We start from the raw sequence: 14,681 nt of genomic DNA on the forward strand, positions 1-14,681 counted from the left end.
GAACCTGACAATAAAATGAGGTGCCGGGTCAGAACCAGGCTCATAATAATTTTCAAAATCAAGTCATACACAGCGTCAAATTCAAATATTGTTGGCGCAACACTGTCCACACAAAGATTGCGAACGCCAGTTTCAAGAGGAACTAAACATTATCCAAATCTCCAACTTCTGCCTACAATTTAGGCTACATTGCTGTCACAACTTTGAAATTATATATTCAATAAAAACTCATTTTTCAGCAAATAGCTTCCATATGATGACTAGAGATGAAAATTTATAATTTGACAGAAATAAGAGGGATACTCCAATGATTTTCATTGCAATGACTTTAAACTTGAGTGCCGTACACAAAAAATCTAAATTGTAACTTGAATGATATATTAGATCAACTTCTACAAGATAGCTATGTACAGACCTACCAAAAATTCGATCAATATTACGATTGAATAAGCCGGAAAAGCTTGTTTTCTATCATGCGCCAACTTGAAAAGCTGGATATTGAATTTAAAAACTTGAAATTGTGATGTAGGCTACTCGGATATATTTCAACATCACTTGATCCAAGTTTCTGTCAAATCTAAAAACCGAAATAAACCATTAATTTGTTTTAGGGCTACTGAAATGGAGTTAGCCTATTACTGAAAATGAATGAGATGCACTAGTCACTGAAAATATATACTTACTGTATACACTGTAGTAGTTTTAATGTTATTGTAATTTTAAAGCACTGAGAAAAAGGTGTAGAATATTACTTAAAAAATATCATGAAAGTGATAATCATTCACGACAAAATTTCACGTTAGCGGATGCGATCGCGTCTCTCGCACAAATCTCTCCTGAATAAAAATTAGAAGAAAAGGAGTAGCAGCCGGGTCTTCAAAATTATGTGAATACTTGGTGAGTGAATAGTGCGATACCAAAATCTGCAAGGATTCTGGGCGGGGAATTCAAAGCATGTTAATAAACCGGGTCGCCTTCGAGAGCGTTTAGAAGATTTTCATCTAATTACAAAATGAATAGCAATTGAGTACGGTACTCAAAACAAAGCATGCACTTCTAATCGGTGCAAACATTTGATCATCGACCCCTCTTTACGACAACATATTCCACACTGGTGCATGGATATCCATGGTTATTCGCAATATGATAACTATAAATTGCGTAATTGTAGGAGGGCCCCCCCTCATAAAATCGAGGTAAGCTCGTACAACGCGTGCAGAATTCAGTGATCGACAACTGTTTACAGTACCATATTCTACATGGGTAGGCCTGCATGTACTTTCAGTTATTTGCAAAATGATAACCAAAAATTGCGTAAATGTGGGAGGGTCCCCCCTCATAAAATCGAGGTAAGCTTGCACAACGTGTGCAGAATTTAATGATCGACAACTGTTTACAGTACCATATTCTACATGGGTAGGCCTGCATGTATTTTCAGTTATTTGCAAAATGTTAACCAAAAATTGCGTAAATGTGGGAGGGTCCCCCCTCATAAAATCGAGGTAAGCTTGCACAACGTGTGCAGAATTTAATGATCGACAACTGTTTACAGTACCATATTCTACATGGGTAGGCCTGCATGTATTTTCAGTTATTTGCAAAATGATAACAAAAAATCGCTTAAATGTAGGAGCGCCCTTCATAAAATCAAAGTATGCTCTTTTACCGCGCACAGAAATTTGATGATCGACAACAGTTTACAGCATCATATTCTACATGGGTACATATATTTTCATGGTTATTCGCAAAATGATAACCAAAAGTTGCATAAATGTAGGAGCCCCCCCCCCTCATAAAATCAAAGTAAGCTCGTACAACGCGTGCAGGATTTAATGATCGACAACTGTTTACGGTACCATATTCTACATGGGTACAAATATATTCACGGTTATTCGCAAAATAATGACCAAAAATTGCATAAATGTAGGAGGGCCCCCCTCATAAAATCGAAGTAAGCTCGTACAACGCGTGCAGGATTTAATGATTGACAACTGTTTACGGTACCATATTCTACATGGGTCATATATATTCACGGATATTCGCAAAATGATAACCAAAAATTGCGTAAATGTAGGCGCCCCCATCATAAAATCAAAGTATGCTCTTTTACCGCGCACAGAAATTTGATGATCGACAACTGTTGACGATACCATATTCTACATGGGTGCATGGATTTTCACGGTTATTCGAAAAATGATAACTAAAAAAATGAGAATTATGATTGACCCCTTTTTACGGTACTGTACCATATTCTTTATGGATACAAGGATTTCTACGGTTATTCAGAAAATGATAATAGTTGGAAAAAAGCGTGTAAACAGGTGAAATAGTTGCAAAAAAGCGCGTAAACCGGAGAAATAGTTGAAAAAAAGCGCGTAAAGCGAGGAGGGGGGGGGGGCTCGAAAGCGCGTAAATCAACCAGGGGGGGCCTGGGCGACCGCCCACCTCGCCCACCCCAAAAGCCACCACTGGTGGTTAGTACTCTTGTCAAAAACATCGTTATAGTGATAAAGATAACACTTTTCACGCATTTAGCTACGATGCCTCGGATATACTTACATGGACAGGACTGTGTTTTGCACGGACGCTGGATGTTGCCTGCTATTCCATTGCACCAGGACACGCTCACTGATTGATTATTAACCAAGCAGTATCGACTCCATGTCTGTAAGCCAGTGCCGCAGGATTTGCTGCAAAAGTCAATTCCCTTCCACGGGCCCCAATGACCGATCGCTAAAATATGATAACAGTCGTATTTAGTAACGGTCGCTTGTGCTCTCAACTTTTGGGACACAATCTCAGCTGCTAACGTATTTTATAGTAATAAAAGCGTTATGATATGTGACGATAAGGTTTGAAATTCGATTCTTGGATGAATATCAGGTCTGATAGTTGGCGAGTGCTTAAGCCTCGTGAGTTAATATTTTATCGGCATGCTCTTTCCGCAACATCTTTCGACATGGACACGGAGGAACCTAATGATATAACTGAGGCCACAACCCAATGGAACCACCCTGCAATGGTCCTTAAAGTCTGAAAATCAGTATTGTTCCGAACAATCGCTCTGCGCAATTTGTTATTGTTATGGTCATTGTGTTGCGACTTTCTGATTGTTTGAAACAATGCCGATTTTCAGACTTTGAGGGGTATTTCGGGGTAGTCGATTTCCCTGACTAGACTTCAATATGTATTGTCGGAAGCACTGGCTTTTGATTAGGACCACTCTTTTTGAAATTTAGAGCTCGGGTCGGCAACTATAAGACTACCAATTATATTGCTTTCTGATAGCTCAGCAGTAAACCTCGCTGGACGTTCAAGCGTGGTGACGGGAGTTGCGCTTTCATCCGTAGGTTAGTATATTTGTAATATACAATGACCGTTTCAATTTGTGGCGATGACGAGATAATGACGTGATATCATCCAATTATAGTAAACAACGCATTTTACGTTACCGTTGAGCGTTGTGCATATGCATCATACCACTAACCATAGGTGATATTTTCATTGCTATTGCCATAATCGAATGCAAGTGAAGCAGCTCTTGAGATGTATTGTTAAGAATTACTCGGTTACAAAATTGTATCGCAGTGTCGTCGCACGCAAAACAAAACTATTCACAAGTCGCGCAGCTATCACGGGGTACCTCTTGATATAGGCCTACAAGAGTGACAGACCAAATGTTGGAGAGTTGCATGCACACTGTACAATGTACAATGCACATTGTACATTGTACATGCTGACAACATCCGGCTACCGGGTAGAACGCCAAAAAAACTTACAAATTACTAACCTCGCATTACCTCATACTCAATTTAAAAATGATACGTAGTCGGTTACCAAGAGCAATAATAATATGCTAGTTAAGTAGTTAGTCAACTTTCGAACTGCACAAAGTAAACGACACCGTTCCTAACAGAAAAAATCACTAAAAAGAAATATTATTTCTTCAAAATGATTCCTTTTATATACATTTATTTCGCTTCAAAGCTACGAAGAGTCTCAGCAGATGCAAGAAAGTGCCGCGGGTTGCCGATCACTGGTAGATAGCAACTACTAATACCCATCGCGAGCCAGAGGTTCCCGACCCCTGCGTTAGACGAATGCCTCCTCTATCGCATGACCAAAATACGATCAATATATCAATCATTTATGTTAAGTTATGGTCTGAAATTAGAATTTAGAACATCTTACTCCAGCCTTTCAGCGCGACCTGAATTACTTTCGCTATTCGTCGACTAGTTGACACCACTAGCTGAATGTGAAGTCATGTCAGGTGGTACGCACTAAATGCTTTCATTTCAAGTCACAATACAGTTTTCATAAATCGATAACGTAATTTCTTTGAAAGTCATTAGATTCAGTTGCATCCCGTCCAGATCAACTTGCGGAGGAGAAACAATTGCAACCATCACAATAATTTTTGTCTTGGTAATAAGTGTTATCAATATGGCGATTTATTTTACCTAAAAACGGAAGATTTTGACTTAAAAATTAAAGTTTCGGCATTTTTTGACCTCTAAAAACATGATTTTGACCGAATTGTGATCTCACGTATGTATATTAGGCATTTTCCCACATACTGTTGAAATTGTACAACATATCTTCATTTCTGGTTGGAACTGTCTGTCCTTACGAAGTAGTTTGGCATGAAAAAAAACTTTTTCAACTTAAAAACTGACAAATTTTTACATGAATAAACTTTATATTAACGAAATCGGGACCTATGAAGAATTTTAGTAGTTACATCACGCATTACGGCAGAAGAAATTAAAATTTCTTGTAGTACAACGAAAGATACTTTGCTACATTTTCGGGTAGAAAGTGTGTGTCCTTACGAAGTAGCTTGCCAAGAGTGGAGAAGGAACGTTCAACAGCTGCAGTTGTTGGCTGGCAACACTGAAGTTTTACGTACCCTGCTGGTGACACACCGTGTTGCTTCATTCTGACAAAGTCATCTACATCGCAATTTTTCATCATGTGGTCCTTGATATAAGAACTGATGCCCACGCAGTCTTGCTTAAGTCAGAATATTGTGGTATGTTGAGCATAACACCATGTCCATCGATTTGTTTCATTACACTGTTTATCATTTACAATGAGTAAACAATGGACCGTTTACAACAGTAGGCCTATAAAGTAGGCTACAAGATGTCAAATGACAAGTTTACCGACAGAATTTTGACTTTGTAGACAATTTTGACATTTTTTTGACCTAATGTTACAATTTCGTCAAAATTTTGACTTTTTTTGATATGTCAAAAAATAGCACTAGTAATTAATAATAACGAGCTGAACAGCTCGTGGGCCTAATTTGTTTCGAAATTTCGATGCGAACTTGTTTCTAATCTGCCCATGTGTTATAATCCCATATACTTCCAGAGTGAAGTTGATATTTTCGTTACTTTGTTGGTACGCATCAAAGTCGTAGAATCTCGAGGTGGTACACTGAAGGAAAATGGTTTAGAACCACTGTTACACAGCTGATGAGCACCACGTGTGATTTTTCCCTTTTGCAACAAAATAAACATATCCAGTTGTGTGGTGCGTATGCAAAATAGAAACAAAGCTTATTTGACTTATTTATTGGTTTGGTATATAAGGATCATCGTAAAACCAACTATATGTAGGGTTGCATTTAAAATAAATGGTTGTTTAGAACATGTTTTGGACAAATGCCTTTAAATTTATTTTCATGTTGTATTGTTATGCCATAATTGTGTAATTACTATTTAAAAACATCTTGTATGAGCCTACGAACGACGATTGCCAACCGAGATAGCCGATTTATATGATACGGGCTGGTTGGAACCCTCGAAATAGTCGGTTCAACAGGTATAGCACGTAGATACAGATCACTGGTACGGAATGAATGTTCTGATGATGATAACCGACTACCGAAAGAATGCTGCAAGACGATGTAGTCCTGGTAAAAGATATATAGGTCCGTATATGAGAGGGGTTGGATGCTTATTTCATCAAAGTTGTTTAATTTCCCCTATATTTTCAATTGTGAATATCAATCCACTATGACGTCACCATTGAATATGGGTGACGTGATGGCTTGAAAACGGAAAAAAAAATGTTTTGAACAAGGGCCTTGTTTTCAAAATGTTTGTTTCAAATTGATTTTTGTTTTAAACACAACCCTAACTATATATGTATTCTCCGCTACAGCGTAAGATCAGAATCCACGAGATCGATAAACTTACAACAGGGAGCCGCACGGCATTGTCTTGTCCGACTCTGTATTCCCGGACAGGCTCCAAATGCCTGTCCCGACCGGTTCTGACAAGAACGTCGCTGTCTCTGAATTCCGACCGACCCGCATGATGCACTACAACTACCTTCATCTCTCCATGCACTCCAAACGCCATCTAACGCAAAGAGTTTTCGAGTAAGTATCATCTTTCCCGCATGCATAATGTCGAATCTATGCGTACTGGATTATCCATCAGGTATCCTATCAATCTAATGAAAAATATATTTAGTAATACTCGTTTTCTCTGCATGGTAGCACTTCAACCAAATGTTGAACTTGGCCATTGTGACGCTGTATATGTATGTATGTATGCGTAGCGGCCACCAGCCACAAATTTACATACTGTCAATGCCAATACCTACTCTAAGAAGCTGTCAGTTAATATCACTTATATCCATAATATGTTGCTCGGCTTGACTAGGTTGTCTCACAAATTTTGCGTACATATATGTGCGTCTCCTCTGTTATAGGGTACTTACCAGGACAGGATTGCGTGTTGCACAGCAGCTGGATGGTGCTGGCACTTGAAATTCCTTTGCACCGAGACAAGATTACTGGCTGGTCATTAAAAAAGCAGGAACGCGTCCACGTCTGTGACCCAGTACCGCAAGATTTGCTGCACACGTCACTTTCCTTCCATGGGCCCCAATTACCGGTCACTAAAATAGGTTGTATTTATTGCTAATTGCATGTCCTTAAAAAGGCATTTTGAGTAGCCTATTGTACTATAGTTAATACTAGGGATGGTGCACTCCCCATGGAGGCTCTGGTTGATTTAAGCACGAACCTTAACAAAATCAGCACAACTGCTGCTGACATCATTACAATGCAAGTCAAGTAGCAAACGAGATCTGTTACTTTTTGAATTATCAGAACGAAATATACTGAATTAGAATACCAGATTCTGTTGCACACTGTCTTACAAACCATCGTTGCTCTATTTATGTAGTTGTGGAAGTTTTAATCACCGGCTGTGATTTTTTCATTCGGGTAATAGAACACAAGTCAGGCTGGTCTGGTCCGGTGTTGTGGCTACCAAGAAACCAGTGTTCCCAATCTTATTCAAGCTACCGCCCCCTGGACAACAAATAAACTATCAGCAAACCCCGACCCCGTTCGCCACTCATAAATATTGAAATCAAAGTTGGTCTGCATTTAATACAACTGATAATGAGACGGATGAAGCTTGTGTATTATTATCATATATTAGGTTCGAGTTTTGATACGAACAAAATCTCGAAGTCAAGTAGGTGTCTGCTCTGTGTCAGAAGCTTTGTCATGGCACTTAGAGCACGCTTCAAATATGAGCCGGGAAGGGCAATGAAGAAAAGTGAACCCAACTCTAGGGAGTGGATTTCTATATGATTTTATTGTGTATCCAAAGCTATTGATAGCTAGTAGACTAGATATTGACCTTTGATTTGAACTCGAAATTGTCCTAATCAGCTCCTTAGTAATTTCATGCTCGGAAAATTCACAAAATGGATTGATTTATCTGGTATAGGGAATTTATAATCTATATACTGAAATTAAATTACAATATCCTCGTTCAGTTTTTCGAGGAAATTATTGTAGCCTATACATCAAAATCTGATATGCAAGCGGGACCGGTATCGAGTACTGGCGAGCTTTAGAATGGGAAACGTTTGCGTCTCGATAAATGGCTGATATATCACTTGCTTATTATTACTGAATCCGGACAGTGCCATTTCCACATTGATCGGATTTCATCAGCACCATCAAGACCGAATAAATTCAATTCGTGGAATTAGGTTAGGAGAATATGTCCGTCAAGTATAAGCGATATCGTTTCTCGTAATGTGTGAAAACTCCACAATCGTTTGAAACGGGGAGTAAAATCGCACGAGTCATTCCCAAAGCAACGCAGTGCACTGTGCAGCAATAAATGTTTATTATACTTCGAGGATCTCACAGCACACAATGAACCACGCTTTCTAGACCAGGGGTCGCCAACTCAAAACGGGTCGCGATCAGCTTTTCAAATTTCGTAGCGGCCGAGAGCCGCATGCATTCAATATCGATATAAAATTGACAACTACGTTTTAAAACTCTACCTCAGTCCAACGCTGTGCTACCTAGCATATGCGATGGCTACAGTGACCAAAAAGAAGTAATCTTTATTAAAGGAATACAAATACAATGAAAAATCATTATCATCAATTTCATTTTGTTTTGAACTTTGAGCTGTGCACGATACCTGGAAGCGCTTTTCAGCGACTAAGGAATCGATATTGGGGAAAGCGAGGCACGCTACTAGCTGAAAGACCATCTCCTCGTAAAGATTGATCTTGTGGGGAAGCCCTACGCCAGTGGTTCTCAACCTTTTTTAGACACGCCCCCTAATCGCCATATCACAAAATGCAACCAGTCAAGCTAGCAATCCCAACGGATAGTTCCATCGCATGGAAGGTTATGACTGTTGATGAGAGAATTCTATAATACGAATTCCGGACTATATGCACAGAGCGACAACTATGAATGTGATTTAAATCGCGCTGAACGCGAAAAAAAATTCAGTTAACCGCAGCTTCGCGACGCCAGCCAGGTGCTTTCACGCCCCCGCTGTGGGGGGGGGGGCAGTTTGTGAACCGCTGCCGTAAGCACTTTTCTAAGCGTCTCAGCCTTGGCAGTGTTTGGGACATTGCACGTCAAGGCAGTATGCAAAATTGCCGATTCATATCAGCTGATTCTCCCTCGATTGAATGCTGTTGCCATCACCAAAGCTGTTTTAGCTAGTGACGAATAGTGATGTAGGGCACAGGAGAATAGCTTATTTTGAAACAAATATAACAATATGTGAAAACTAGTCAATCTCAGCATTTCAAAATGCTTTTCTTAGGTTTCTTCAGAAATCTCAAATCAAGTCGCGGGTCGCGTGTTGGTGACCCCTGGAATCGACCAACGACTGGATTGACTATGTATAAATTGCCTTGACTGGCTCGATTTTGCATTCGTTACTCTGTATCCTGCTGCTTTATTGATAAATCGATTCAAAACTACGCATCAGTTTCTTTTTAAACCTATACAACGCCCGCATTTGCTCGCAGCGCCCCAATCACCCCTTTCATTGTCACGCCCCTTCACGTTCGCCAACGCCCCCAAGGGCGCTGGCGCCCTCTTTGGGAACCACTGCGATAGACGCATGAGTGTATTTTTAGTAGGCCATTGCTCTATTTGTAGATAATGGTGACACTGCATCGAAGGTGACATTTCACGAAAACAATGCAGATGAACTTGTATCCTGATGATATTCCCGATGAGCGTTTGTGCCGTTTTACTAATTCACTATTCCTATACAATTTGAGTAATGACTATAGGGCCGTTGAGTCTTGATTTACATGTTTATTTGCTCAAAGTTTTAACGATGATGGGATTGCTCAGCATCCTTGAAACCTCAGTATAAATTTATGATGCGGTTTTATTGATAGTAACTGCTGGATCATGACATATCCGTTTGTTTTATTGGCTAGAATCTGACTCGAATTGAACCTAAATATCACAGGCGAGTTCCTGCTGTGATGTGTGCATATTATGAATCCGTCCCATTTCCGTGACACGATTCCGATGAAATTGGAAAAAGGTTTCGCCTTTCAACATAATTAGTTTCGAGGGCTGTCCATCATACTAAGCCCCTACTCCAGTCACAACCTACATCGAAGCTCCTGTAATGCTAATGCCGTAAACTAAACAGGCCACTACAATATTTTAAAATTCTATTTTAAAATATGACAATAATATGGATCCGATTTCAGACGGTCATCTAGGTGTATGATCATTACCTCGTAAAGAGCTGGTGTCAGATGTTAACATATCTCGAATCGAGTTTACGGTCATTCGTACATATGGGTCATATTTATTTTATGGAATAACTTGTTTCTTCAATAAAGACCTCCGATAAATATATATCACATGTATCCGTTAATAAAACACCATAATATGCCTGCATCAAATATAATTTGGATTTTATTACCAATCGTTCGACATATGAACAGGTAATCGTAGGATCAACTATACTCCATTATGCTGGGTATGATTCATAGCACAGTGACTGTCAATGTTTCACACGGATACCGTGTGAAACGAAATAAATTTGATTCAATACCAATATTAACTTTATCAAGACAATTTGGCGGTCCGTGAACACGTTGCCGAAACTCGTCCATGCACAACTAACTAACCGTTTTGCGTAGATGGTGGCCTGAATTCTCGGACAATAAATGTGTATCGCATCACGCGGTGTGCTACGTGATATGCCTTATTTCGTAGAGAACAAGAATTTACCTGATTTCATCGGACAAGGCCTAACAGAGCATCTTCTGGAAAACTGAAGTCCACACTCAACGGTCCTCAACTGGACCCGACTTGGCGTTGCGTGACAGGTTCTTGTCATTGCCCCATTCCCACACGTTTTTGAGCAGGGGGACCAGGTAGTCCATTTTGTGCTTCGCCTCCCTATCAAATAGCCAATGTCAATCGATAGGTAAGACACTAGAAAAATTAAAAATTTAAAAACTGGACTAGACTAGCTTGATTAGACTACTAGGCATACTCTGTTATTACATTACATTCAACAATCTTTTAATAAATTGCATTTGTTCAATTGAGAAAAATAAATTAATAGCTGATAGGCCTATTTGAAAATAGAGCCTACGTGATAGCAATCTTTATTTTCACAAACACCGAAATAGACAGCCAAATCAAAATTTTGATGCAAATTCGGACAATGGTCGTGGATGATTCTCTGCAGCAGGTAGTGATAAAGATATGTAGTATATATATATAGGTTATATAATATATACATAATATATATATATATGTTCGGGTTGTTCAACATTTGGAAAATGTTTGGAAAACTGCGTATCCATTGCTTATTCTGTAGATTATTGTTAAAAAACAATAATGGGCCTGAAAGAAGCTCGCAGGAAAGCCGGTAAGATTTGTCTAAATGTGTTTGAAAGTAACTGTCGGCGAGTGGGCACCATTGTTGCGTCCCAATGCCAATCCCCTTAACAATGAAAAATTCGAGGCTGATTGTGGGAGTTCCAGGGACACGAGCGGAATAAAATTAATATTTTCGTCATCAGTGCAGAGTCAGCTTTCGATTGATACAATTCCACTGAGGCGTGAGATTTGACTGTGTCGACACCATGTAGGACACTATGGTACAACATTGCAACTCCCTAGGTTATTATCTACCTGCAGAATGCGCATAACAGTGTTGCTATGTATTGCACAGGTGCTCTCGCAAGTTGAGATACGAATCAACTAGATGCATGCATCTTGTTACCTTCAGCGTTTTAAAAACTTACCGACAGTGAGTGAAACTCTAAAATTTCTCACCAGTAGTCAACATCTCAGTACTACTCGTTGTGACTAGTCGACGTCTCACTCATTAACGTACGCATATTACACTTTTTATTCACGATTGAATGAAGGCAAAAAGCACTATTTACAAAAGACATTTTTAAAAGTACGTTGCTGGATTAGTGTTGCATTGTCAGGCACAAGTTGCAGATTAAGGGTTTTCGATTAAAATTGACTTCCTGCTGTCTCCAACTCTCTTCCTATGCTGTTCCACAGCTTGAAGCAGACTGTCTCTCTGTTGTTCATGTCAGTCGAAATTGCAGCATAGTCTGTGCTTAGCTTTACACCTCGTTCTGCGGCATCATTAACGACTTTGACAGAACTGATGTAGGAGCTCATTCTGGTGTAGGAATCTGACAATTGCCAAACATCAACCGGTTGAGCTAGCCACGCCCCAGAGCATTCAAAAACATCAATACCAGGACTGTGGCCCAATAAAATCAGACAAAGTAGTGTCCTTGTTGATCTGTACAGTTGCATTCAACGAGGGCGGGCCCCTTCTTAAACCTGAAGTTCGCTCTACCTGCAGGAGCGTCTTTGCCATATTTTCCCGGGTTTCATTGCTTTCACTCGGCGAAAACAAGGCATATACAGCGGTTTCCTCCACGATATACCAGTCATGCTTTAGAAGCTTTTGTGAAGCAGCTTTGGAAACTTGTTCATCATGTTCCTTGCAACTCAACATGTCCTGGATGAATCGCAAGTCTTTACCGGCTGCATCACGATCGATTCTGGAATCAACCTAGGCAGGGATAGAAAAGAGAACTAAAAATAAATTGAAGCGATGCAGTAGTTGCACTTCTTCAGATTTGTAATGTAACTGATCAGCCCACATGAATATCTTCTGAGCATACATAATTGTGCCCATCCATCTTGCATGGTGTGTTGCACCAGGTTTGTGATGATGTATATCTTCATTTTCACCGAGAAGAGCAAGAGCATTAGTCACACATTGTCTGTAGTCATCCCGTGTGAAGAAATCTTTTCTGGTCAGTAGTAGCTTGAAGTTATTAACTGTCGTTACAGCTCGTTCTCTAAAACATATAGGAGTAGTCAGAGTCTAGAATTGTTGTTTTCTGTCTATACTGCTCCAGCTCTTCTTAATAGGGCAAACCATGTGTTCTCTGCATGGTCCGGTTGTTGCTTTTCCAAATAAACATTTCCAGACGTCTTTGACTATACTAGCTCATACATGGTGCCGACATGTATGGTAAAAAACGTTCTTTTCTAGAAGGTCCTCAACGACCTTCGCTGCACCCTTCTTCCAGCCGCTGTTGCTTGATGTGGTGACAAAAACCAAAGTGGTTACAGCATCTTGTATATTCCATTTTTTAATTATGTCGGAAGTAGTTTCAGATTGTGTCTGACCTGCCGCATTTTGTAGCTTCTGAATTTCAAGTAGTTTTCCTTCCGAGTATTGTGGTTGACAAGATAGAACTATTGACAAAGCTTCATATCTATTTTCTAATCTATCCTCTGTGAGCTTTCCAGCCCGATGAATTGCAACATGCTGTGGTCTATTTTATGCAATTTTACCATAATGTCCTGGGAGAGTACCAGGCGATTTGTTTCCCTGGCTCTCTTCGTTGAAGATCTTGACTGACTGAACATGGCCATATCTCCTCCACAAGCCTTAATAAATGCCATCAGTTTAATGGATTGGGTCAAGGCGCCAAGTCCAACATCAGCATCATAGTCAGAAATTGAACTCAAACCATCACCCTCTTTTGAAGATGATGAAGATGCTAAAACAACATAGTCACAACTTGAGTCCTGTGTAACGTTTTCAACCGTTTGATCCGCGATGGATGCTGTTTTTTTTTTTCAGGTCTTTAGCCAGAATTTTGTCTCTTCCCAACATTATTGACTGGCGATATTACAATTGATCTTCATAGAATGCAATGTCTTCTAGCTTTCTTTCATGTGATAGATAAATGTCATTTTCTATTACTGTTATGGCATCTCTACTTCCAATATCCCACAGCATGTCCAAATTGTCAGTGAATTTTCTCCTCCTTGGGATCACTTTCCTGTTTCGGATTCTTCTTCAGATCACGCCATCTTTCTTGTAGGTTTTGAAGTGATCGCACCACACGTGATTTCTGCATTGTCACAATCCTCGCCATTTTCCACACTGTCTACATCATCCACCACCACATTAGCCTACATAGTTCATGAGTAGAGGTTGACTGAGGACAATGCTCTCAATAATCTACAGAATAACCCATGGATACGAAGTACTCCAAACATTTTCCAAATATTGTACAACCCCAATATATATAAATACTACCACAGAGAAAGCTGCAAGTGCTTTGCGCAATCAGAAATGAAAAAAATAATGGTAGCGGCGTATATCGATCTGCAAAGATGGACAAATTTCTCGGTGAGAGCGAGATCTGTTAGGCTATACTATAAATCACTTGGTTCCCAACATTTTTCGACTCATCGCTCCCTTATCAATCTCGATACAACCCCCCCACCATATTTACCGATCCGTAAAAGAGGACATATAAAATGGGGAATTTATTCACCTAGCTCTGAACGCTCGTGAGTTTACTAACAAAACATTTTTTTCCGAGGTGGTAGGTGCTCGGAAAACCGGCGTCATATGCAGAATAAGCCGGCAACAATTGCATTTTTAACCGCGTTGATAAAATATATCTCATGGTACGTTCGAGCATGTTCGCCCCTTATCGCCCCCCCAGTCGCCCCTTTGGTATTTTCGTGCCCTTGTTTCTCGAAAGCGCTCACTGGGGGGCGATATCACCCACTTTCGGAACCACTGCTTTTCTGCCAGTCGCATTGTAGTTGTCGACAGATACTCAGCTGTGCGAATTTTTTGATAGTCACATCCAGTGTTGGGGGGGGGGCGATTCGGGTCATGACTTGACTCGAGTCAAATTTTACAGATGAATTAACTTGACTCGAGTCACTTCGCAAAATGACTTAACTTTGACATGACTCGGCGTTTCAAAAATATGGATTGACTCGTGACTCGAAGCAAAATATTCGTATCAATTTCAGATTATCAAGTAAT

General features: G+C 39.9%; 1 protein-coding gene across 2 annotated transcripts in view; it reads right to left on the reverse strand.

The window, feature by feature from the left end:
- Nucleotides 1-14,681, reverse strand: part of LOC145435879 (adhesion G protein-coupled receptor B2-like) — a 29,848-nt gene that overhangs the window by 2,196 nt on the left and 12,971 nt on the right. For both annotated transcript variants that reach the window (XM_080313141.1, XM_080313142.1), the window contains 4 exons: nt 10,562-10,732; nt 6,739-6,918; nt 6,210-6,374; nt 2,560-2,733 (listed from right to left, as the gene is read on the reverse strand). In XM_080313141.1, coding sequence (XP_080169267.1) covers nt 2,560-2,733; nt 6,210-6,374; nt 6,739-6,918; nt 10,562-10,732 — 690 coding nt within the window. The remainder of the gene's footprint in view (nt 1-2,559; nt 2,734-6,209; nt 6,375-6,738; nt 6,919-10,561; nt 10,733-14,681) is intronic.

This window comes from Botryllus schlosseri, chromosome 3 (assembly GCF_051294905.1).
Source record: "Botryllus schlosseri isolate E-star chromosome 3, Bs_hap1, whole genome shotgun sequence".
Taxonomy (NCBI): Eukaryota; Metazoa; Chordata; class Ascidiacea; order Stolidobranchia; family Styelidae; genus Botryllus; species Botryllus schlosseri.